The 22,573-nt window shown below is 58.0% G+C and overlaps 9 protein-coding genes across 9 annotated transcripts; 5 read left to right on the plus strand and 4 right to left on the minus strand.

The window, feature by feature from the left end:
* Positions 1–1,584: 1,584 nt before the first annotated feature.
* On the plus strand, positions 1,585–4,019 carry TRAVEDRAFT_18421 (aspartate--tRNA ligase MSD1; the record flags this gene model as incomplete). The annotated part of the gene is made up of 9 exons (XM_008036548.1): positions 1,585–1,706; positions 1,765–1,945; positions 1,997–2,095; positions 2,161–2,826; positions 2,884–3,207; positions 3,258–3,497; positions 3,552–3,662; positions 3,718–3,772; positions 3,856–4,019. 9 exons carry the CDS (start codon positions 1,585–1,587, stop codon positions 4,017–4,019), a joined length of 1,962 nt encoding a protein of 653 aa, XP_008034739.1.
* Positions 4,020–4,317: 298 nt separating this feature from the next.
* Positions 4,318–6,145, minus strand: TRAVEDRAFT_117013 (uncharacterized protein; the record flags this gene model as incomplete). The annotated part of the gene is made up of 7 exons (XM_008037470.1): positions 4,318–5,113; positions 5,168–5,354; positions 5,404–5,494; positions 5,553–5,624; positions 5,677–5,764; positions 5,812–5,903; positions 5,963–6,145. 7 exons carry the CDS (start codon positions 6,143–6,145, stop codon positions 4,318–4,320), a joined length of 1,509 nt encoding a protein of 502 aa, XP_008035661.1.
* A 251-nt stretch (positions 6,146–6,396) lies between these two features.
* TRAVEDRAFT_163420 (uncharacterized protein) lies at positions 6,397–7,707 on the minus strand. Its single transcript, XM_008037471.1, has 5 exons — positions 7,469–7,707; positions 7,333–7,414; positions 7,168–7,271; positions 6,920–7,108; positions 6,397–6,867 (listed from the first exon to the last, which is right to left on the minus strand). Exons 1-5 carry the CDS (start codon positions 7,520–7,522, stop codon positions 6,460–6,462), a joined length of 837 nt encoding a protein of 278 aa, XP_008035662.1. The 5' UTR covers positions 7,523–7,707; the 3' UTR covers positions 6,397–6,459.
* Positions 7,708–8,474: 767 nt separating this feature from the next.
* Positions 8,475–9,062, plus strand: TRAVEDRAFT_116602 (uncharacterized protein; the record flags this gene model as incomplete). The annotated part of the gene is made up of 4 exons (XM_008037472.1): positions 8,475–8,591; positions 8,643–8,753; positions 8,815–8,902; positions 8,965–9,062. 4 exons carry the CDS (start codon positions 8,475–8,477, stop codon positions 9,060–9,062), a joined length of 414 nt encoding a protein of 137 aa, XP_008035663.1.
* A 319-nt stretch (positions 9,063–9,381) lies between these two features.
* TRAVEDRAFT_117268 (Ribokinase-like protein) lies at positions 9,382–10,855 on the plus strand (the record flags this gene model as incomplete). The annotated part of the gene is made up of 8 exons (XM_008037473.1): positions 9,382–9,495; positions 9,559–9,602; positions 9,665–9,829; positions 9,904–10,078; positions 10,130–10,194; positions 10,252–10,490; positions 10,550–10,618; positions 10,671–10,855. 8 exons carry the CDS (start codon positions 9,382–9,384, stop codon positions 10,853–10,855), a joined length of 1,056 nt encoding a protein of 351 aa, XP_008035664.1.
* Positions 10,856–11,083: 228 nt separating this feature from the next.
* On the minus strand, positions 11,084–11,755 carry TRAVEDRAFT_35290 (histone-fold-containing protein; the record flags this gene model as incomplete). Its single annotated transcript, XM_008036732.1, has 5 exons — positions 11,084–11,203; positions 11,257–11,325; positions 11,390–11,484; positions 11,547–11,612; positions 11,674–11,755. 5 exons carry the CDS (start codon positions 11,753–11,755, stop codon positions 11,084–11,086), a joined length of 432 nt encoding a protein of 143 aa, XP_008034923.1.
* Positions 11,756–11,965: 210 nt separating this feature from the next.
* On the plus strand, positions 11,966–13,256 carry TRAVEDRAFT_27310 (small nuclear ribonucleoprotein SmF). Its single transcript, XM_008036643.1, has 7 exons — positions 11,966–11,990; positions 12,055–12,180; positions 12,233–12,297; positions 12,362–12,383; positions 12,443–12,857; positions 12,927–13,076; positions 13,136–13,256. The coding sequence occupies exons 1-5, from the start codon at positions 11,982–11,984 to the stop codon at positions 12,458–12,460; spliced, it is 240 nt and encodes a 79-aa protein (XP_008034834.1). The 5' UTR covers positions 11,966–11,981; the 3' UTR covers positions 12,461–12,857; positions 12,927–13,076; positions 13,136–13,256.
* Positions 13,257–13,969: 713 nt separating this feature from the next.
* TRAVEDRAFT_57037 (uncharacterized protein) lies at positions 13,970–14,999 on the plus strand. The gene is made up of 4 exons (XM_008036999.1): positions 13,970–14,127; positions 14,183–14,428; positions 14,484–14,602; positions 14,654–14,999. Exons 1-4 carry the CDS (start codon positions 14,017–14,019, stop codon positions 14,856–14,858), a joined length of 681 nt encoding a protein of 226 aa, XP_008035190.1. The 5' UTR covers positions 13,970–14,016; the 3' UTR covers positions 14,859–14,999.
* A 297-nt stretch (positions 15,000–15,296) lies between these two features.
* TRAVEDRAFT_57038 (WD40 repeat-like protein) lies at positions 15,297–22,098 on the minus strand (the record flags this gene model as incomplete). Its single annotated transcript, XM_008037000.1, has 21 exons — positions 15,297–16,666; positions 16,730–16,836; positions 16,891–18,007; positions 18,063–18,253; positions 18,315–18,425; positions 18,481–18,490; positions 18,544–18,997; positions 19,047–19,148; positions 19,203–19,324; positions 19,378–19,484; positions 19,537–19,768; positions 19,822–19,949; positions 20,007–20,070; positions 20,150–20,396; positions 20,458–20,907; positions 20,960–21,264; positions 21,321–21,385; positions 21,438–21,521; positions 21,580–21,709; positions 21,811–21,918; positions 21,973–22,098. The coding sequence occupies 15 exons, from the start codon at positions 22,096–22,098 to the stop codon at positions 18,865–18,867; spliced, it is 2,403 nt and encodes an 800-aa protein (XP_008035191.1). The 3' UTR covers positions 15,297–16,666; positions 16,730–16,836; positions 16,891–18,007; positions 18,063–18,253; positions 18,315–18,425; positions 18,481–18,490; positions 18,544–18,864.
* Between the last annotated feature and the right edge of the window lie 475 nt (positions 22,099–22,573).

The raw sequence follows: 22,573 nt of genomic DNA on the forward strand, positions 1-22,573 counted from the left end.
TATACATAGCCACAGGCGACCGACTGACAGCAGAGCGCGCAGTACGTAAAACGCCACTGGATGGTAGGTTCCGCAGAAGGCGCTTTCGAACAGGGCGAACACGCAGCTGCGGACATGGGGGCTAGAGAGTTCAACTTACCATGACTAGTCTAGGGCGTCTTGTCTGTAGACCGGACCGGGGGAATCTACGCAAGAAGAAGAGTTGTCCTGTCTCGAACATAGCCCGGTGGTCATGAGGGGAAACGCGACTGGCTGCACTTAGATAGTCGCGGCTACTGGAGCGCACCTAGGTCCAAGATCCTTTTGAACTCTGGCGTGCCTGGGCCGTAGCCACCGGAATGATCACTGGTGTCCGTGGCGTTGGTTACCCGCACGCCGTCACTGATCGTGGCAACGTTTGTGAGATCTCCGTTTGGAGCGGGACCCACCAGGGCTGCAACGACATCGAGTGTGCATGCGCAGGCTGCAAGCAGGCATGGAGTCGCATTGACGGGACATGCTATCGGAACAGAAACATTGGCGATCACCCTACTGAGTTGCAGCCCGACTGGGATCCGGACCTGGTACATGGGCGTTTCGCCCATCCTGCAAGGCGGTGCCAACTGGTGGTGATATGGGAACTGACATCTGCTGAGTGTGGTGGTGGCGAGTTGGCGACGTCGGCTGTAGGACCCTGTGCGAAGCGGGGCTACACTGCGGTACGACGCACCATAGCATTGTGGTTCGCCGAAAGACGTCGGACGTGTGTCGAAACAGATATTGCAGTCCCCGATGTGTGCCGGGAGCCTTATGACGGGATGAGCTTTCGGGCGTATGGTAAGCACATACGCAGGTCAAATCTGCGACCGCGACGGCAGCTTTCTGTTCCAATTATGTCAGCGAGTTCCTCGATACAGCCCAACGCTGGCCCTGCCAGTACTTAGATTGGTAGCACGTACCTCAATTTTGAAAGAGAAGGCTTCACGGTGTCCTGCACGGAGCTTAGCCGTGTAAGCTCCCACCAAGCAATGTGTCCATGATGGTTTCCTGGCAGCGAGAGTTGATAGTGACCGCCGGCGAAACTGCAGCCTCCGGGGTGGTCGGAGGAGTACAAGTTTGCGTTGTGTCGCGCGTTGGTCGCCCGCCCTGTACATGTGTGGTTTGCTTGTTCTTGCTTGTCCTCTTCCGAAGAAGCACTCGCTTCGGCGCCTGCCGCGCCACCTAGCCGATCTAGATCTGGCAGTGTAAAGCGCGTCCGGACGAATTCGCTCTGGACGCGCTTTCTCGCTCTGCTCTCGTCGCGTCTGTTCTTGCCTGTGTTGACTTTGGTAGCACTAGTATGAGGCACACATAGCTTCTGTACACGGCAACTCTATTCTAGCTCAAGGATATGCTGAAACAGACCTGCACTCTCGTCGCCCGCCGCGGCTCTACTTCTGCGCTCAGATGCCAAGCTGGACGTTCCTCTGCAGCGGCATTGAGCCACGCAACACGACAGTCATCAACACAGTCCACCCACTCACATGGTACACAACTGGGTGAGACCAAGCCGGCACATTTGCATGTAGCTCATTGCGGTATGTGATACATGTTACCGTCGCCGTCATGAACTTCAACGAGCAGGTCAACACAGCTCCTTTCGAAAAGCGCACACATACGTGCGGTTCCCTTTCTTTCAAAGATGTGGACAGTAAAGCGGTATTGATGGGATGGCTCGTTCCGAAGGGGTACGTCCGGCTAATCGCTACCTCGCGGAACGTATGTGAGCTTCATGATATATGACAGGAAAGTGAGCAAGAAGCTGTCCTTCTTCGACATTCGCGACTCCCATGGCACCACTCAACTGGTTGTCGACTCGCGATCCTGTGGTGTGGATGTGCTTTCTGAGATGCGGAATGTACCTGAGGAATCCACCGTGCTAGTGGAGGGTTCCGTTCGACGGCGACCGACAGCACAACAGCGAGATGTACGTCCCCTCAAAATCAATCATGCATACATATACCCAGCATACAAGTAGGTTCCCGCAGGAGGTGTTGAAGTGATTGTGACGTCCTTCAAGCTACTGAACCCAGCGGACCGAAACATGCCGTTTATGCCGTTTGACACTCAGAACCTGGTACGCGAGCTCAGTAGGGATTCCCCCTCTTATCCAGTCGACTTTTAGCTGACATATTCTCCTAGGCAAACGAGGACCTGAGATTGCGTTACCGCTATCTGGATCTCCGCCGCGCAGAGTTGACCTCTAACCTGAAGAAACGCAGCGATGTCGCTTTCCTCGTCAGGTCTACCCTCCACGACCAAGGTTGGCTCATAGTGTATGCATGCCCGGGGAAAGGCACTGACGTTGTCCCAGGCTTCACGGAAGTAGAAACGCCGATGCTTCTCAATTCTACCCCAGAGGGTGCTCGAGAATACCTCGTGCCCACCCGGGTAAAGCAGTCATCCTCGGATGCGTCCCCTCAACCACAGTTCTACGCCCTCTCGCAATCTCCACAGCAGCCGAAACAGTTGCTGATCGCGTCCGGCGCCGTGGACCGGTACTTCCAGCTCGCGCGCTGCTTCCGCGACGAAGACGGGCGCAAGGACCGGCAGCCAGAGTTCACACAAGTCGATCTGGAGATGGCATGGGTGAGCTGGGGTAAGCAGATCGGGGAAGGTCTTTCGACGGACGCCGATCCATGGAGGATCGGCGGCCCCGAGGTCCGGGACGTGGTTGAGAGTATCATCCGCAAGATTTGGAAGAAGGTCGAGAACGTAGAGCTCGAGGACCGGTTCAGGGTCATGACCTATGCCGAAGCTATGGCAAAGTACGGGTCTGACAAGCCGGATTTGCGGTTTGGTCTTGAGGTACGTAAAATCTCTTCCACTGCCCCACGTTGCATACCTTTACACTTGTCTGTCCAGATCCAAGACATTACGTCTCAGCTGCCGGAACCCCTGCGTTCGGCTCTGCAGGCTCGCGGCGAGATCATAGAGGCCCTCGTGGTCTCTCCTCACCTAAGTCATGCCTCGTTCGCCCGTGCGGCTGAAGATGTAGAGTACGACAAGGTTGTCGAGCGCTTGCAACTCGGGCCCAGTGCTTCCTCGGCATGGTTAAACCAAAGCCGGGTCGCGCAAGACGTCCTCGGCCCTGCTCAGTCTACCTTTGACGTGTCAGAACTGAATGCTGCTCTGGGGCTGACCGAAGGAGGCACCATCTGGCTGGCTAAGCGGCCTCAACGAGGCGAGGTACGTCTACGCGCCAATGGCATCGTGCATCCCCTCACATTTGCGCCTAGGGAGGGTGGACGCCTCTCGGCCGTCTGCGGCTCGCACTATCGGAAACCGCACAGCGTAACGGCGATCTCGTTCTTAGCGACGACCCCAAGTTCCTATGGGTGACAGAGTTCCCGCTCTTCACCCGCGCAGACGAGGACAAGGACTTCCTAGCGCACGGACGCTGGAGTAGCTCCCATCACCCTTTCACGGCGCCGATGTGGGAAGACATAGAGAAGATGTACGCGGGACAGGTCGAGGAGGTGCGTGTGCTAGCTCAGACATTTGCTATCGTGCTCACCCATTATACGCGCTAGGTTCGCGGACAACACTACGACCTCGTGCTGAATGGGGTCGAGATTGGCGGCGGGTCCGTAAGGGTGCACGATGCAGCGATGCAAGACTACATCTTCACCAACATTCTTCAGGTACGTGCAGTGCGTTTTTGCGGCCACGTGGGACCTAAATGGGCGTGTGCGACAGTTGGACGAGAAGGAGAAAGCTTCTTTCAATCATCTCCTGCATGCTCTACGCTGTGGTGCGCCTCCTCATGGCGGGTTCGCGTTCGGTGAATGTCATAACCCCGGAGCTCATATGACTGCGCTGACGAGCGGTGCTTAGGCTTCGATCGCCTCATGGCCATCCTCTGCAAGACTACGTCTATCCGGGACGTCATTGCCTTCCCCAAGACCGCCGCGGGGTCAGACCTGCTCTTCAAGAGCCCGTCGCCATCTACCGCCGAAGTGCTCGCGCAATACGCACTCCGCCCATTAGGGCGTGACTGACACGGCTATGGGAATCTTCGAATGTCCGGATATAATACAAGTTAATAGGGGGTTGCACTAGATCGTAGATTATAGCGCGCATATATACAACATACACCGCTCAAGGGACGGTCTGCGAATGCGGGGTGGACGACGCCAAAAGTGAACGTTCAGAGGTTGCAAAGGGGAGGCGGGGCATACACGACGTAGCTCAGAAGTGGACCTAACTAGGTACGGGGGACACACGCGTGGAAGAATGGCGAAGGGCGAACGTGGCGAAAGGAGCCGCGCGTGTCTACGAAAGTGTGCATGGGGTATTTCAGGAGATGGCTACAGCTGTCGCCGTGTCATCCGACTGGGGGCTGCGGCTGCGCTCCGCATATGGCGTGCCCTCGAACGCCTCGAACGAGGGCGACGCCGGCGATTGCGCCCTCGCCCGCAGGGTGTTGCGTGGTGTCGTGTCGTCTTCGGCGCTGCGGCCTGCGCCGTTCATGTCGTGAAGACCGCGACCCCACACGGTCGCGTCCACCACGCCTAGGTCCGGGGTCGTACTCCTGCCGTTGGCGGCCGGTGGTGGGTTTGCGCTGGTGCCCACTGACATGCTGCGAGAGTGTCCGTCGTCGCTATCGCCATTCGCCCGTGAGCGGCTCTCGTCGATGACAGAGAGCACACTGCGGAGCTTCGATTCGGACTTGCGTGGGTGGGGTATTGATGAGGACGGAGATGCGACAGGATGAGAATGCCGCCGATTGACACTAGCGGTAGTAGCAGTTTTGCCTATCCCAGTTGGCGATATGGACCTGGCTGGCGATGTGAGCCCCGAACCGGGGGCAGATCCTGGGGGAGTGGAGCTGGAGGGGGCGTCCGCCCATGCAGCAGTGTCGGGGAAGAAGCCACCCGTGGCAGCTGACCAGGAGTTCTTTGCTGAGGAGGCACTGTCACTGCTCTCGAGGTCGGGCGTGGAGGCCATCGGGCTAGCGGTGGAAGATGGTGCATTGGCGATGACAGAGAGTGGGGGAAGAATGCTGAAAATCTGGTCCTCGGAGGGCGGCGGGCCGTAGGAGTCAAAGGGGTCGGGTACGGTCTGGAGCATGGGCTCAATTACAGGATCTGAACTGTATAGTGACGGAAGTTAGGACTACAGCCATGTCGAAAGGATAGAGACTTACGCTTTCGAGGTGACCCTGTCGAAGACGTCCATGGTGGTCCGGACCACTAGGCAGACCTTGCCTTGGACGAAGTCCCATACCTCCTCCTCGTGCTCGACAATCTCTTCGTAGTGCCGAGCCTTCAGTTCATCCAGGTCATCAACCTGCTTTTGCAAGACAGATAGCGCCTCCCGGAATGATTGCAGATCTACAATGCGTTAGAGCGGACGCGAGGAGTTGTTAGCAAAATTTCTTACTTCTGCCCTTCTGCTTCATGTTGCCCATCTCAGTCTGTCGGATGATTCTGCTCTTCTCTCGTAACGCTCTCTCATAGGAATTAGATCGTTCCTGGGCGCGGGGAGTTGTCAGTCCCGGAAGTGTTGTGGTGGAGCGCACGGCGACATACATTGACCACAGTGCGATAGTTCTCCAGGTGCTGCCGAAGTGGTTTCTCGAACTGCTTGTCCAAAGTCTCGGCCTATCTCGAAGGTTAACAAAGATTCCCCGAACACTCCGACTGGATGACTGACCATGACATGAAAGTGGTTGCTCATAAGGTGATGCAAACCCGCCGCTACCTGCATCCTCGTCCCCGATTCGTAGTCCGGGCCCTTGAGTCTTGACGAGATGAGCTTCAGCAGAGATACATATAGAGCCGCACATACCCTGAGCATGCCTCCATTGCATCTGCAAATCCCGCCGCTGCTCTTGACATCGTGAGCAAGGCTGCGCGGTAGGTTGCACATCTGTTCAAGAGCTGCGCGATAAGGCGCTCGTTAACGTCGGTCCTCTGCTCGGCCGCGCGGTATCACTCACTTCTTCATACGATTGCACGCTAACTTTGAGGTTCGCGCGGGTGATGATCTTCCGGGGGCCATCGGGCCCGAAGTTAAGGACAGAAGCGTTCGTCGTCTCGGTGAATGTTGGTGAAGGGGGCCCAGGGGAGATATCGCGTTTGGGAGAGAGGGTCTGAGTTCGTAGGGAGCGTACACGAGGCATGGCGGGCCTGTCAGCTGGACCAGAGACAAAAAGCCGCGGTGATGTTGCCCGTAAAGACGGAGATGAGAGATTGCGGACAAGCGAGGGTGAGGATTGCGACTGAGCGAGTTGCCCCAGGCACTCAGGCAAGCTCGCGGCAGCGCAGCATCACATGTTCTTCAGCAGCCGTGCGCGTCCAAATTTGGAAGGCGCTAACTAGGTTCGAACCTCACGGCCACATCGGTGACCCAAAGGCCTGATAACTTTCAGGGACGTTTTATAGGCTTCGGAGAACAAATACATACACATCATACTTGTACGGAATTTCTACAAGCTCATACAGTCAGCTCTTCAATCACTGTGTTCAAAAACTTCCTCGCATCCAGCACCCGTATCCAGCCTGGAGATGACACCGTCCTGACTTTGCATTCAGAACCAGCCTCTTCGCCGACAAACCTGGCAGTGACTCCAACATACTCCTCAATAGCACCATCCTTGACCGTGTTCTCCAGCTCAAAGCGAATGAACTCCCACCCAAGAGGAACCTTGCTATCGATGCGTACGACGTCGTTCGGGACATCGTACTCGATACGACTGAAGTCGAAGCCCATGCCGAGACCCAGCGCCTTCGTATATGCCTCTTTGAGCGTCCAAATGAGGAAAAATAGACGGAGCTGTTCGCGGGGAGGTAGCGATGGGGCTGTTGCAGGAGGCAGTAGGATTTTGCGCTCCAACGTGGTGAGCTATATCCACACTCTTCAGTACTCAGCTGTCACCGTCCCGCAGTACACATGCCTGGTCACTGAATATCTCAACAAATCCGGGGAAAGTGTCGCGCTTCGGTAGATGGAGGAGCATGACGTCTATGCCAATTCTATAGGCCGGGGGATCGGGATAGAGGTCCGAGCCGCTGCAAAACGCCATCGCGACCACGCCGTTGTCGTGAGTAATATTATAGCCGATTGGTGTGTCGAGCTGCGAGCTCTAAGTGGTACTGCATCGTGAGAAAGGGGCAAAAACAAATAAATGCTTGTTTCGCTCACTATATAGGGTTTGTTGGCGGGTGTCTTGGAAAATCGCGCAGAAGCCACAGGAATGTTGCGCTCCTTGAGGAGCAGCCGAGGGAGGCAGCGCCCAATCAAGCCACCTGTACGTGAGTTTCAAAGGCTGTCCGGATACTGAAGTGGGTGATGCACCCGGTGACTTACGGACGCTGTCTATGCGATGATAATACTTCTTGAGCTGTGTCTTGGACGCTTCGTCGACCACGAGCAATCCTTTCTGATACAACTGACGTCCCCGGTTAAGATTGCGGCCGGCCTCAGTGCAAAGTAATTTGCTCACCTCTTCCAGCTCGCCCACAGCGGAGGCATCCAATGTTACTGCCCACACCTCCATGCTCACATAGATCTCTGGAGTCCGGTTCGGACCTAGCGTTAACTAGGACGTGTAAAAACACCGGTTGATTGGCATACGCCGGGCAATGCTGTAGTAAGGGGTGAGGTCACAGCAAAGCCTGGCTCGATGATTGAGGTGGCCTAGTCGGGGTTCGACGGGTAAGCGTGCAGGCTAGCTGCACTTGGTGGCCTTGGGGCAGGCTGTGCATGAATGGAGACGCCAGATCCGATCGGCCCAAGGTGTTGAATATCGAACAAACGCCCACTCAGGCGCCAAACACACTTGATCGAGATTTCTCATCTTGTTCTGTTCCAGCGATGTTGTCGACTCTTGGCCGAGGCTTTGACCTGGTGAGCAGCATAGCTACATGCGAATACGGCATAGAGGGACTCATTCAGCCACACAGATCTTGTTCAATACATGGCAATCCCACAGCTGTCGTGTGTCAGGTGTACCTCTGCCTTGACCCTCGAACCCCCTCAGGCTTCCGCATAGCCTCTTGAGTCTCGGATCTATCGACAAGCGACTAAATCCGGGCGCAAAAGCATCACGCCCGCTGGCCGCTCTGCAATACGGGCACAACTCGGAGCGCTGATTTCATCCATGTTTCGGCGCAGCCTCAGGGGGCCGAGGTGGTCTTCCATGCGTGCTTGAACAGGTCTTGTTCGTTCCTGTTGCATTGTGCCGTGGACAGGGCGTAGACCGGCCGGCGTTGAGTATCCATGAGACCACCGCGCTGCCGCCGCTCTGACCGAAGCCGAGCGCACAGGTTGTATAAAAGGGACCGTTCTGCTGCGGGGCTCCCCAGCCAGTCTCGCAGCGCGGTTAGCTCACTCGGACGTAGAACGTCTAGCGATTCACCTCTTCCTGTACAACAACCCCTCTTCTCTCCCCTCATTCATTACCGCTGTGCGGCAGGATCCTTGCGTATTTTTCGACGACATCTTCAGCCATGACTCCCCTCACCTACGTCGCCCTCGCCCTTACTGTTCTCAGCTCCGTTGTTGCTGCTCCCACCGGGGTTTCTGAGATCACCAACCTTGAGAAGCGTGTCACGCACAGCGGAAGGGTGCGTCGCCCGCCGACTATACGCGCATGTATTTCCCTAATACTTTTGCAGGGTACGTTCTTCAACGTCGGCCTCGGGGCTTGCGGCAAGAACAACGTGAACAGTGACCACATCGTCGCCATTTCGTCCGCCATTTTCGGATCGGGTGGCAACTGCGAGCAGGTTCGATCGGCTCTATGCGCTATTCCGACCTAGTTGCTCATCGCGGTCGTCTCCCTTACAGTTCATGGAAATCACCAACAAGGCGAACGGCAAGAAGGCGTTCGGTCTTGTCCGGGACGAATGTCCAGGATGCGGCGCGGGCGATATTGGTGAGCGCATTTATGTCGTGTATCTTCCATATCGACCGGGTCACTGAAGGCGCAAATTTCAGACATGAGCCCGTCCCTCTTCCAGGCTCTCGGTGCGACTCTTGACCAAGGTGTCGTCCAGGTGTCCTGGAACTTCAAGGCCAAGGGCTTCAAGCCTTGAATACGCACTATTCCTCGCGATCAGTTTTTTCGATTATGAATGAGGGCGCAGTGTGTTGTAAGAATGCAATCTGTAGCATAGTCCATGTAGTGCTCTCCGGTGAATGCTAGCAGAACGTTTACGACCCAGCCACGGCGTGAATCCAGATATGAAAATTAGATCATCCGACGAACCTGGTCGAAGTCCGTGAATCCCGGACGACGCTTTATCTTATCGCATGCAAGCAGCTTAATTCACCACCACCGAGTCAATTTGCAGCCAGTGTACCACTTAGCACCCACCAGCACACGAAGTTAGCATCGTCGTACACTACGCAACCATGAGTTCAACAAATGACACCCGCGAGTTTGTCTCGCTCGGCATGTTCATTATCGACGAGTTCACGTTCGTGGATGACAAGGGCGAGCCTACGGGGCAGACACTCCCACCTCAGGTGAGAGCCCTATCCATATGTTCCTTTCGAATCTACAATTCTAAACCTCCTTGCGACGGTCAGATTGGAGGTGGAGGTACCTACGCCGCCATCGGCGCACGCATATGGTGCCGTACCGCGCAGGACACGTCCGAACCAGCGATGAGACTGACTCTTGATCCCCTCCTAGGCTTCCGCCTTCAAAATTAGGCATGATCATCGACAGAGGCAATGACTTCCCATCGCATATACAGGGAGTCTTGGATGCATTTGGCTCGGACATGTGGCTCTTCAGGGACAACCCTGATCGCGGAACGGCAAGGGCGAGGAATTCTTACCAAGGCGAATCGCGCGGGTATGCAACAACTACAGCAGTCCCACAACTTTTCCATTGACATAGTAACTCACCACCCGCGATTTTCCGCACAGATTTGAGTACCTCACGCCGAGGATACGAATCACACCCCGCGATCTTGTGGGGACAAGGCTGGCACGCCCGCGCATCATCCACTTCATCTGTTCCCCGGAGCGCGCGAGCGCGATCATGGCGGAGGTTAAGGAGGAACGCGACTGGTACCCTATCACGGTGTACGAGCCCATACCCGTACGCGTCCGTGCTTCTCAAATGTCCCGCCCTCTGACGCCGGGAAGCCAGTTTCGATGTGTGCCCGAGGAGCTGCCCGCCCTCCAGAAGGTGCTGTCTGACATCTCGGTCTTGAGGTACGTAGGCCATGGCTCCGCGTCTTGAGGCTGATGGTCTTGACCGGCATCGTGTAGCCCGAACGCGGAGGAAGCCTTCTCGCTCTTGTCAATGCCGCTCATCACAACAAAGGAGCTCGTCGAGGAGGCCTGCTGCCGATTCCTCGAAATGGGCGTCGGCCCCAACGGCACCGGCCACGTTATCGTCCGCAGCGGCGCCTTGGGCGCATGCATTGCGCAGCGCGGGCAGCCCTTTTCCTGGATTGACGCGTACTGGAGCGGACTGGAAGGCGCGAGCAAGGTGGTGGACGTCACAGGTGCCCATCGCAGAACAGACGCATGGCGCGCGCAGTTGAGTCTGAAATCCGCCCAACAGGTGCTGGGAACAGCTTTCTCGGAGGCCTCGCGGCCGGGCTCGTCCTGTCGAATGGCGACGTGCGCGAAGGTGAGGCGTGAGACGCGCGGGCCAAAACGCTATGCTGACTCTCACCGTCTAGCCACGCTGTATGCCACCGTCTCGGCATCGTTCGTCATCGAGCAGGAGGGCCTGCCGCGTCTCACGCAGGTCGACGGAGACGCTGCCGACGGCCGCGCGCGGGCCGAGCAGTGGAACGGGGACTCGCCGTTGCGGCGGGTGGAAGAGCTACAGCGCCGTCTAGCGACGGCGGAAGGTACAAAGTGAATAAATCATGCACAAATTACACGGGGGTACGGAGAGTAGCGGGGACCTGTATACGACACACGAGCGCACCATTTGCTGATGCCATAATACACGAAGCGAGGGAGCGATCGTCCATATCCCATACTGACTGGAGCGAATGCGAATGCGAACGGGAGGGCCCCGCGTCTAGGCGGGCGTACTGCCGGCGCGACAAGGGGAAGGGACGAGAACGGCAAGAAGAGCGGAAGATCACTGCTGGGCCGTGCGGAACTTTTCGCGGCTCTGCGCAAAGAGTGCTTCTTGCTGGGCGAGCAGCTCCGCCTCCGAGAGGCCACACTCGACCATCTTGTTAACCTTCCGCTCCCGGTCCTGCGGTACGGGTGAGACACCTTCAATGATGATGCATACACACGCATGCGCACCTTCTGTTGCTGTTTGTGGTCTTTCAACACACTCTCCACCTCCTCGGTGAAGGTCTCAAAGCCTAGTCGCTGAAACGCCGGCGCAGAGGTGCCATGAGCCGCATACACGCATTAACAAGATGCACAGACGTACCTTGAGCGCGGAGATGATATGCTCGGGTGCGATGGTCTTCTTGGACTCCTGCTCACATATCTCGTTCGCCTCCGAGGATATCAGGTGTATGAATTCTAGCCCCGAGTGGCGCGTTAGCCCGCCTGCGCGCGTCGAGAGCGCAAGAGTTCGCCTTCACCTACACAGCACTCGATGATCAGGTCTCGCGTCTCCTTCGCGCACGTCACGTCATTCGGAAGGAGCTCTGCGGCCGGCGGGTCAACAGGGGTGCGCACGGGCATATGCCGTCCGCGCCGGGTGCGCACCTGCGATCATTTTCGTGACCGTCGCCTTCGGGAGCGACAGATCCTCGTCCGAGGGCATTCCGCCCGTCTCGTGGTCGGACATCGTTAGGGCAAGCAGCGGGCGCGGGGCGGGGAGAGCAGGCGCGGGGGAGGCAGAGGCGGGCAGCTGGGGGCGCGGGTGGCGGGCCCCAGCGGAGAGACGCTGCAGCTTTATATGCGCGTCGATCTGCGAGCCAGTGCGTCCGCGGTTTTGGAAGTCCGCACGTGTTCAGCGCCGGGCGCGCGCTCGCTCGCCGCCTTGCGCCCGACCTCCACCTGCTCGTGCCACCATGTCTGCAGTACGTGCCCTTCCGTCCGTTATCATCCGATACGCTGTGGGCGCGTGCTGACTGTGTCGTGCAGGTCAACCCCGTCAACCCGAAGCCTTACATGCAGGAGCTCACTGGCAAGCCTGTCTACGTGCGCCTAAAATGGGGGCTCGAGTACAAGGGCTTCTTGGTGAGCACGGACGGGTACATGAACCTGCAGGTGAGTCCAGGGTCGATGTGCGGGGATGTGCCGGAGCTGATCGCGCGGGTAGCTCGCGAACACGGAGGAGTTCCAGGATGGCAAGTCGAACGGCGCGCTCGGCGAGGTGTTCATTCGGTGAGTGGTGTTTTTGCATTTCAATCCGATTCTGTCTCTTGACGAGCGAACGTCCTGCCTGCAGGTGTAACAATGTCCTATATATAATAAGTGTCGTCTCTCTTCGCTCTCATTGGACATTATAACTGATGCAGGCTGTATATACAGAGAGGCAAAGGACTGATCCACGGTGCTCCTCCACTATCCGCGGACATCCCTCCCTCGCATTTGCTCCGCTGTCTCTGCTCTCTCGTGCCCACGCACTCCTGTATTCTATCTTGTCGGATTTGCCGCTTTGCGGGCCCAAAAACATGTACTTCTCGCATGTCTCGTACAGGCTATGGCACTATGTGAGCCATAGATCCGTCTGCTCAGATGTACTTGGGGTGAGAACAGTCTCGGCGTAGAGTGAGTCGAAAGATATGATGGTCAGGAAGAGTCGTCGACAGGTCGTCAATGGATCACTCTTCGCCATTGGGCTTGACGGGCAGGGGCATGTTCAAGCCCACGCGATGTGCTGTCCTCTCATTTCGCTCCTCTGTCGATATGCCTGCCAAGGGCTGATACCGCTCGAGCAGCGCCTGCGTAATAGTTAGTAGCCTCGGGTGTCAGAAAGCGTAGCTTTTGCGGGTGTATCTCGCGTAACGTACCTTGTGCGTCCGTTGTGCGCGCATAAACGTCGCCGCGTTGCGCATCTCGTGGTAGAACCGCACGCTGTCGTTTCCATCCCGACGCTCCTCAAAGATGGTTCGTATGTGCGTAGCTATCTGTTTTGGCCGCGCGGCGCGAGCGTGGATGGACTGGTCGCAAGTCGTGGGTGAGCGGCAGAACACTAGTTGGACAAACGGCGTAAACGCACAGCGAGGTTGGTTTCGCGCACAATGGCGCGGTACGCGGACCTGTGCTGAGCAGTCGCCATAGCGTCGTGGTCGCAAAGTGCGTTTCTGCGGTGAAGACAGCGAAGTGGACTCGCAGTGAGCGTCGCGACTGGGTGTGAGCGAGCGGAGCGTCTTTGCAGGGCGGGCGCTTGGCCTGCTTGGGGCGGGCCCGGAAAGATTGATCCGTCCTCCGAGACGCCATCACGTGCGCCACACCACTTTGGTTTTGTCCGCCGTGTATGGAACGCGAGCATGGTTGCGCAGCGCTTACCATTGTCCCACCTCCCGCTCGTTCAGCTCCGCGAGCGAGGGGAACATAGCCGGGGCGTCTATGTGGTGGCTAAAATGCAGGCCAAGCTGAAGCGTACGCGTCCTCGCGCTTGGACATCAGTCCAACCTGTTATAAGACCATCACCTCCGCGGGTCGACCCGTCCACCACCTTTCCTTTCCCTCAAGACTCCCCGTTCAGGCCCGTCAAGAGGCTCAATAGCCGCGGCGAGAAGACTCCGCAAGACACTACTCACATTTTTACTCCCGTTACAGACCTCAAGACCATACATTATGGGTACTTACCGCGCCCCGTCGTGCACCACCGTGTCGTCGTCGAACTGCTCGCAGGCGTCGCACGCTACCATTCTATCCTCAGGCCACAAGCAGCAGAAGGTGCGTGTGCAGATTGGTACGCGTGTTCCCGCCGTGGCATTTACGCCGAACGACTTGCAGTGGACGAACAATATGTCCACGGTTAGAGAGGACCGAGGACCCGTCGCCGGCCCATCCACGCACGCGCGGGCCAGCGCTCAACCGCAGCCCGCGCAAAAGCGCGACAAGGGCAAAGGGAAGGCGAAGTCCCGCGGCGAGATGAATGCCGGCGAAAAGGAGCGCCTCCGCATGGCATACAAGAAGAAGAAGGAAGCTAAGCCGGTCATCAAACCGTCTCAAGTCCAGTGGTCCTTCGTCTACGTCGGCAACGTAAGTCAGCCTTTTTATATGGCGCAAGAGTGAGGCTTACGATATCTGTGTGCAGTTGTCTTCGTCGGTCACGGACGCGCAACTTGCTGCGCTGTTTGGGCCATGCGGGCCTATCCGCCGCATTCAGATCCGCGCTAGCGGTGGGATTTGCGTTCCTACGGCTAACCTACCCAGGCCATACTTCGGTTTCGGCAAAGTCGATACAGCTGTTCACTACGCGACGGTTGAGTTCGAGAGTTCCGACGGGTCTCGAAAGGCCATGGAACTCGATAGACGGGTGCTCGAGGGCAGGCAGATTATCGTATGTTTGCAGATGAGCATCCACGTTGCGGTCTGGCTAACGTCGGTTGTTCCAGGTGACGTTCAATATCGCTGACCTCCCCGAGACGTGCGACATCCTGAAGACGTTTGTCGCGACGAAGGACGCTCACCAGGAGAAGCGTGCGGCATGGAAGGCCAAGTTCGGGCAGCTGAAGTAAGTCGTGGCTTGTCTCGGGGTCGCTGTGGCGATACTGACGATGTGCAGACGGCTGACGATCCAGCGCACCGAGCGCATCCCTGACCCGAATTCGGGCGTTGTCGCGACGCTGGCGAACGTCGCTGAGCGACTCGGGTTTGTGGAACCGGCGGGGAACACCGCCGCAGCGGGGGCGCATCAGAAGGCGGCCAGGCACCCGCTGAAGCGCGCCAAGCCAGGCCTGCACCTCCCGGGGGGCCTGCTCAGCCTGTAGACGCCCGTGGCTGCTGTTCCTGTATATCTGCTGTAGCATGTTCTGACTCCTCCCGCTCTCTCGCCCGTCCGTGCAGCAGGCTGCACACGCGCCCCGCACGCTCCTTTGATGTATTAGATTTTGCGCTCGTTTGTGTATTACCGTACAAGCACGCTGTGTTTCCAGAATCAACAATCAGGTTGTTTGATGTTTCGTAAGCGTGGGGGCCAATCAAACCCAGCCGACGCGCCGCTGGTGCTGCGACGACGGTGGACTCGCTCCTTGCTCTCCAGACTCTCCCTCCGCCGCCGCCAGCTCGCTTCTGAGCTGTCCGCTCGACACCCGCCCCCGTCCCCCGTTCTGTCCTTCGCATGGCATCGTCCTGTTAGTCCCTCTCCAGGCGTCAGAGGTGCGATCTGTCCCAACTACTCCGCCGCCCCTTGTGGCTCACCCCGCGACAGTGTCCTCTTGCTTTCGAATCCGTCTCCCCTCCTGTAATTCCCCACCCTCCCATGGATCCTCCCTCGCGGAGTCCGGCCCTCAACCCTGCATCCACCCCCTTCTTTCCGGGCGCGATGCGGCTCAGCGACGAGGATGGGAACCCCGGCCTTGCCTACCGGCAGACCATCTCCCGGGACCAACAGTACAGCACATCATCCTCCTTCTCCATCTCGCCCTCGGACTACCGCTCCGTAAGGTCCTCCCCGAGCCCGCCGCAGGACGACCGACCCCGGAGGTCCAACGACACCGGCCTGCAGGTCCCGTCCCCCGGAGACACCTCCCGTCACTCCCCGGCCATCCGCCAGTCCGACTCCGAGCGCGCGTTCGCCGCGTACCAGAACGCCGTGCGCGACCAGAACGGCCAGCAGAACCCTGAGCACCTCGCGGATGGTGACGAGACCCCAGGGCCGCTCTCGGGGCCTATTGCGATGAACGGCCAGCTCGCCGCCTCGTCGTCCTTCTACAACCAGATGGCTGTTCGCAGTCGGGAGCGTATGAGCACGCCACCGGTCGCCCAGGAGAACAACAGCGTGCGGTCGACGACCTTTGTGCACCCACAGTTCGTCTCGTCCTCCCCTGTCTCTTCACTCGACTCCGGCAGCCACTTCGCGCCAAGCCTGGAGTACAGCACGTCAACGAGTTTCGAGGCGCAGCTGAAGTCGTCGCCCCTCATGAACGAGGTCTTTGATCGGCTCGCTCGGTTGGAGATGTCGAACAGGGAGATTGCGCGTGACCTGGGCGATGTCCACCGCAAGGTCGACCTGCTTGTCGAACGCGCGCTGAACGCGAACTCGGGTATCCAGAACTCGGGCATGAACGCTCCGATCGAGTTCAAGAATCCGTTCGCTCCCGCCGGCAACCCCACTCAAGGCTTCGTGAACCCCGGGCTCAATGGACCACGCGGATCTATCGCCAATATCGCGCCTAACCAGAGCCCGCCTACGGACGACATCAACACGATCTCTAGCCGGCTGAACACGCTGACTACGTCCGTCGGGCAGCTCCTCGCGTTGCAGACTCAGCAAATCCAAGCGACCAATGGCGCGATGCACAATGCACAGATGCTCCCGCAAACGGACATGTCTACCGCGCTCGCGCCCATTCTGAACGCCTCGGCCTCGCTCGGACATGGACTCCCCGGGCGCCCTGACATTAGGCAGAGCCAGCAGCGGATGCCACAGCCGCCCATGCGAACGTGGTCCGCGGGCACGCTGGATCTTCCCATGCGCAACACCGACTCCCCTGCGGGATCCATGGGTCGGCAGGACTCTATCTTCCGCGACAAGCGCCGCTCTGTCAGCGGCCTGCTTCGCCGCGACTCCTTGGGGGTGCGTTCGCCTCCGCTAGCTTCGCCCGCGTTTACGGACACGGCTGACACGAGAAATTTTTAGGGCGAAAGCTTGTCCGGTGGATCGTCGCGGGACGGAGGCCCCGTGATAACGAAATGGGAGCAGCTGAACCTCGCGCCGGAGCTCTTGCGGTCCTTGAGCACCTTCGGGTGAGCACGCCCTGCGAATCGGTAGCGCGCCACATGTTGATCGCGTCTGTCTAGCGTCGGCCCCCCTAACAAAATCCAGCAGCGTGCCCTCCCGTTCCTCCTACGCGGGGCAGACATCATTGCGCAGGCGCCGCCGACCCAGGAACGCATCGCCGCCTATGTGATTCCGGCGATACACATCGCAGTGACGAACGCGGCGAACGCGCGCGCGCCCCTCCGCGGACCTCTCGTCGTCATGATTTCGACGACCGTGGATCAGGCTACACAGGCGCAGCGCATGATTCGTGATCTGGGAGGCCCCATCGGCGTGAAGTCCGCGCTCGGCGTGGGCTCTGCGTCGGCGAACACCGACCTCAGCCAGGAGATGCGCCTGCTGCAGCAGAACGTCCCACACATCATCTGCGGCACACCGCAGAAGCTCCATGCGCTGTTCACCAATCCGGGTGGGCTGTCCGGCGCTGATGTGCGGTTCTTGGTGTTGGACGAGGTCGACCAGCTCATCGCGCGGAACTTGCACGAGTCGGTCTTCGGGATCATCAGGCTGTTACCGCCCCCGCGTTCGCGTACACTGGGCAATGGTGCGAGCACGCCTGGGGCTACGACCCCTGGCGCCGCGAACCAGAACCCGTTCTCCAACTGGGAGGCGAACAGCAGCACCTCCTCGCTGCTCGCGCCCACGCAGAGCCTCACACGCCGGTTCTCTGGGGTCGGCCTCTCGCCCCCCGCTGAGGCATCGAACGGCCAGGGCCAGGCGATCGAGCGACAGACCGCGCTCTTCTCGAACACGGTCCCGCAAGACGTGCTGAACCTGGCGTCCGCGATCCAGCTGCGCGAGCCGGTGCGCGTGCTCGTGCGGCGCGACGGGAACGTTACACACGCGGACACGAGCCAGGGCGCGCGCGGGCTGCGACAGTTTTACCTGTACCTCGCGTTCACGGCGAGCGGGCGCTCGGACGCGCCGCTCCCGCAGACGGGGCTCGGCATAATCGGCTCGGGGCGCGGTGCGTCGAATGCGGAGACGGCGCAGGCGCGCGAGTGGAAGCTCGACGCGCTCGCCGACCTATTCGACGACCTCGATATCCCGCAGGCGATCATCCACGTCGGCGGCATGGCTGCGCTCGACGCGGTCGTGTACAAGCTGTCGAGCCGCGGTTTGGAAGCGGTACCGCTGGTAAGCAACCTCTTCGTTCTGGCTTGTGCAAGTCGCTAAGGGTGGTGAAATGCAGCACGGCGATATGAATGCTGGCGTAAAGCTAGCTGCGCTGAACAAGTTCAGGGCCGCTCCGGGTATCGTGCGGCCGACTGCCACCAAGGTTCTGGTTGTGTACGATGTCGGGGTCAAGGCGCCGGATGTGCAGCAGGTGCCTCTGGTTATAAACTACGATTTGCCCAAAGCAGTCGAGGAATACGCACACCGGTGAGCGGCGGTTTGCTAAACACCTTGCGTTAGTGTCGATGACTCACTCTGTGCGTTGCAGCGTGGCTCCGGCCATCGCTCCCAACTATTCTCGTGCTGGCGTGGTTGTCAACTTCGTCACCGCTACCGGTGGCGACGTCGAGATGCTGCGGTCTATAGAATGCTTCTACAAGTACGTCTTTATTATATTTCGCTCCGAATTGATCTAACTAACCGCTCCACTCCAGGATTAAATGCGTAAGTTACCGATAATGATACTGCGCAACACCCTCTCACCCGCTGCTCAACAGCCCGAAGTTCCCATGAGCCTGCGCGATATTGTTTGATTTGACGCCCCGTCCCCCGATGTTTGTGTATCCCTACGCCTGCTTTCTCGGTCCAAGCTATCTCCGCCATTCATGCTGCCTATATCTATTTGCCCCGCACGTACGCCGCCCGCGCATTCTACTGTGTTATACCCTTCCTACATCTATCCCCGATTGTCTCGTTAACTAGCCAGCTCTTGGGTCTAATCCCGCTTGCCCTGCCCTGCCCCGCTCCGACCCCTACACTGTATACTGCATAGCTCTCCCACTCGTCGTAGTTCTACTGCATGTCGCAGACGGCCGCGCTCACTCCTGGCCCGCGATATGGACTGTCAATAGCTTCAATGTACCATCTTCACCGCAGCTCGCTAATTGTTGCACGCCGTGATCGCCCACGGGCCGCCATGCAAGACGGTGGATGTGGTCGACGTGCGCCGATCTACCGAAAGGGTGAGTTGGGTTCGTTTTGTGTACTGATGGGTGCTTACGAGGTGTCGATCGTTAGTGTGCACGTCCACTGGGAGGGATCGTCCCGCGAAGATGTGTGCAAGAGGATCTCGCCGGATTCAAGACCGACTGCCAATGCCCGACTGAAAACGTCATCAACATCTGTGCCACTGTTTGACAGAAGCTTGGTCACATACGATTGACTATTTGGTGTGGTAGGTGCGAAGGCGACTGCGGTTGCAGCGGCCTTGACTGCGATTGTTGCGACAGCTGTCCAAGATGTGTTGTTGTTCTCGCTCTGACGTTTCCAGATTTTTACCTGCTTCGAGTGTGAAGATTTGTCAACATAGACTTGACGAGCGAACAACCAACCGTCTTGTCGCGCGACGCTGTAGCGAAGGCATCGCCTTCCGGTGCCCAAGCACAGTCCCAAATGATTCGGCCGTGGGACTTATCCGCGGCGACTGGTACGTAGCCTTCTGAAAATGTTCGCAGTTAGGTGGTGAACAACCATGTCCGAGGATGTCAAACCTTCGCTCTTCTCAAACAACCGCCATGTCCGGTCCCGGGAGACGGATAGGACGAGCGAATCATCCGGGCTGAAGGCGATCTGCGTGACCGTAAGGTTGTGTCCCGCAAGAGGCTCGCCCACAGGTTGCCATGTCTGCGTCTCGTATACGCGAACAACGGCGTGGTCCGCGGAGGTCGCCTTGCACGCCGTCGCGACGTATTCTTTGTTGTTGGACACGGCAAGCGCGATGGACTACGCGGAGCTCGGAGGTCAGACGGCGGATATGAAAGCAGATCAGAACGCACCTCGTAGCCATGACCGAACACCTTCTCGACCTCCGGCCAGAGCGTCGCCGCGGCCAGCTCGCCCTCGAACGGGCGCCGCCGTGTGCGCGCGTCGTCGGAATCACCATTGACCTCCGCCACGGCACTGACTTCACGACAAAGGGATTTCAGTAATTGCCATCATCGAAGACACAGGGGAAGGGTACCATCTGTCAACGCCTTGTTCGATAGCCCAAGCGGGGGCACAGCAGCAGCTCGGGGCCGGTTCTCCTGTTGCGATAATCTGCCGTCAGCAAGCGGTAGCGATCAGGGCACCGTGAGGCCGCGGATAAATCAATGCGATCTGTACCTCGCCCGAATCCAGGTCAGCAATGTGAAGATTGCTGACGACGTCTACAAATTCACGAGGCGCTTCGAACACGCGCGCGACCTTTTCGTCCGCGATGCTCACGAACCGCAACGGATCAAGGAACGCTGCGCCGATGAGGTCGTACCCGTGCACCTGCGGTCGTCCGATTTCATGCCATACCAAGATGGACGTGCGGTCGGGGCGTGCGGTGGGGATCGCACCGTGGATGCGCGTTGTTTGGTCGAGGCTGGAAGAGCCGTCCGACGCATTAGCGAAGGCACTCAGTCCGGCAAATACTGTATAGTTACCTGGCAGAAATCAGATATTCGCCGCCTGGACTCCATGCGACGCTTCGCACTGGGGCGCGATGCCCCGTAATTGCGCCGACCTCCGTCCAGTCTTCCATCGTGTTCTCTTTGTCGGCCTCGGGCGACTCGCAGCGCCATCTCCGCCAGCCGCCGTTCCAGCCCCATGCGAGGGCATCGGACCCGCCTCGCGCCCAAAGTCCCCCTACGAAGCCGCCGAGGCGTTGCCCGCCGATATCGCCAAAGCGTTGTCGGTTGATCCATAGAGTGGTACCGTCTGTGGCAGAAGTCAAAACGGTGGATGGGGACCAGAGGATGAGAGAAGAATCCGTCGAGGTTGATAGGAGGGTCGGAAGACTTTTGGGGGTGTTTTGAGTCCTCCACGTGAGGGATGTGACGCCCGCTTCATGCCCGATGAGCAGCGCATCGAAAGTCACGGAGAATAGCTGAGAGCTAAGAGAATATCAGATAATTTTGTTCAAGGGTCAGGAACAACGGGTCTCACCTATTTTGAGCGGTTTTGACGGTCAGTATATGACGTTTTAGTGAGATCTGGCGTCCATCCTCGGTATCTTCCAAGCTAATGAGGGAGGCTTCAAATGCGTCCAGCAATTCGTCGGTTACATCACTTGTAGACCCGCCAGACGGTGCGAAGTTAGGCTTGGTGAACGGTTCAATGTTCCACAGGCGTATGGTTGCGTCTTGGGAGCCAGATGCCAGAACCAAAACCTCGCTTTCAATTTGGGGTGGGCGGATGGCAAGGCTCTTGACCCAGTCTTCGTGGCCCGACAGAATAGCTGCTTGGACAAACTAGAGGGAGACCTCTGTCAGCGTAACTGGTATATCCAGTGCTGTTGTAAGCTCACGGTACCCTCCGAGCCGGTCCATAGATGGATGCTCCTGTCAGTACTGCCGATAGCCAGAAGAACGGCTGAAGAAGCGCGATCAGCAGATATACGGCCGGCATTCAAACTATCTCTTACATTCCGTTCCAGGTAGTTCCGCGAGTGCCAATGAGATGGGGAAGCCCTTTCGGATGTTTATAGTTTGCACCTCTTGGAACGCGTCTGTATGTAAACACAATCAGTACACAGACGTTGTCCGCTATAGATTTAGCGAACGTACCTGTCTCTTTCTCAGGCATCAACCATACTTTGACCAAGGAGTCAGATGCTCCAGTGACTACAAACCTCCCGTGCAACGCTAAGCTCGAGATTCCGCCCTTGTGAGCTTGTTGCGTTGCACACGTCCGCCACTACAGAGTGAATGACATCATTAAAGGCATTTCGCTTAAATACATAGATAGATCAAGCGTGCCTGTGTGCCGGCAGCCTGCTTCCTCCATAGTCTCATAACGCCCTTCTCGTCTGCGCTCACAAACGTATCGCTGCTGGCGAAGCATACGCAGGTCACAGCGCCTTCGTGCCCGGGAAGCGTCTCGTATACTCCTCGGTCGTCGGAGTCCTGTGTGGGTTAGTATGAGCATGGGGTGTCACTGCAGCAGTCCACAAATGATACCTCTGTGTCCCATAGAGCTACCAGCTTGGATGAGCCAAACGCGACCACGCCGTCGGGCGAAACATGGGCTGCCTGGAAGAAGCGGTTTGTAGAAGCGGCCGTGTAAATGACTTCCGCTCGAGACATTGTGCGGTAAGTGATTCTTCAACGCAAGGTCCTAGTACAGGTCTGTATTCCTCAGTGATCGTTGGTTTAACAGATGAAAAGAGCAAGTGCGTCGGAGGAGGATGAAAGCGAGAAAAGTGGGATTTACGCCAGTTAGCCGGGCAGATCGTAGATCGAGATCCGCAACTACGATAGACGCTGGAAGGTTAGTAGATCACCGCAGGCGCCCATAATGCATGTCTATCATCCCCTTCTCCTCGACCAAACCTTAGCCTTCTGCCGATGACACCCTGGAAGAATGGGGATCCTCGGGATAGGAGTTGACATTGTCCATCTTCCTCGAATAACTCGTCTTATGGAGCGGAGGACCCCAACGCGGCTCGCTCACAGGATTCTCAGCGAGACAGAGCTTCGTGTTTGGGACGGGCTCCCACCCGCAGATGAGGCGAGACGTGCAAGGTTCCTCGCCGTGCGGTAAGATATGTTACAATTGAAT

This window comes from Trametes versicolor (assembly GCF_000271585.1).
Source record: "Trametes versicolor FP-101664 SS1 unplaced genomic scaffold TRAVEscaffold_3, whole genome shotgun sequence".
Lineage (NCBI taxonomy): Eukaryota > Fungi > Basidiomycota > Agaricomycetes > Polyporales > Polyporaceae > Trametes > Trametes versicolor.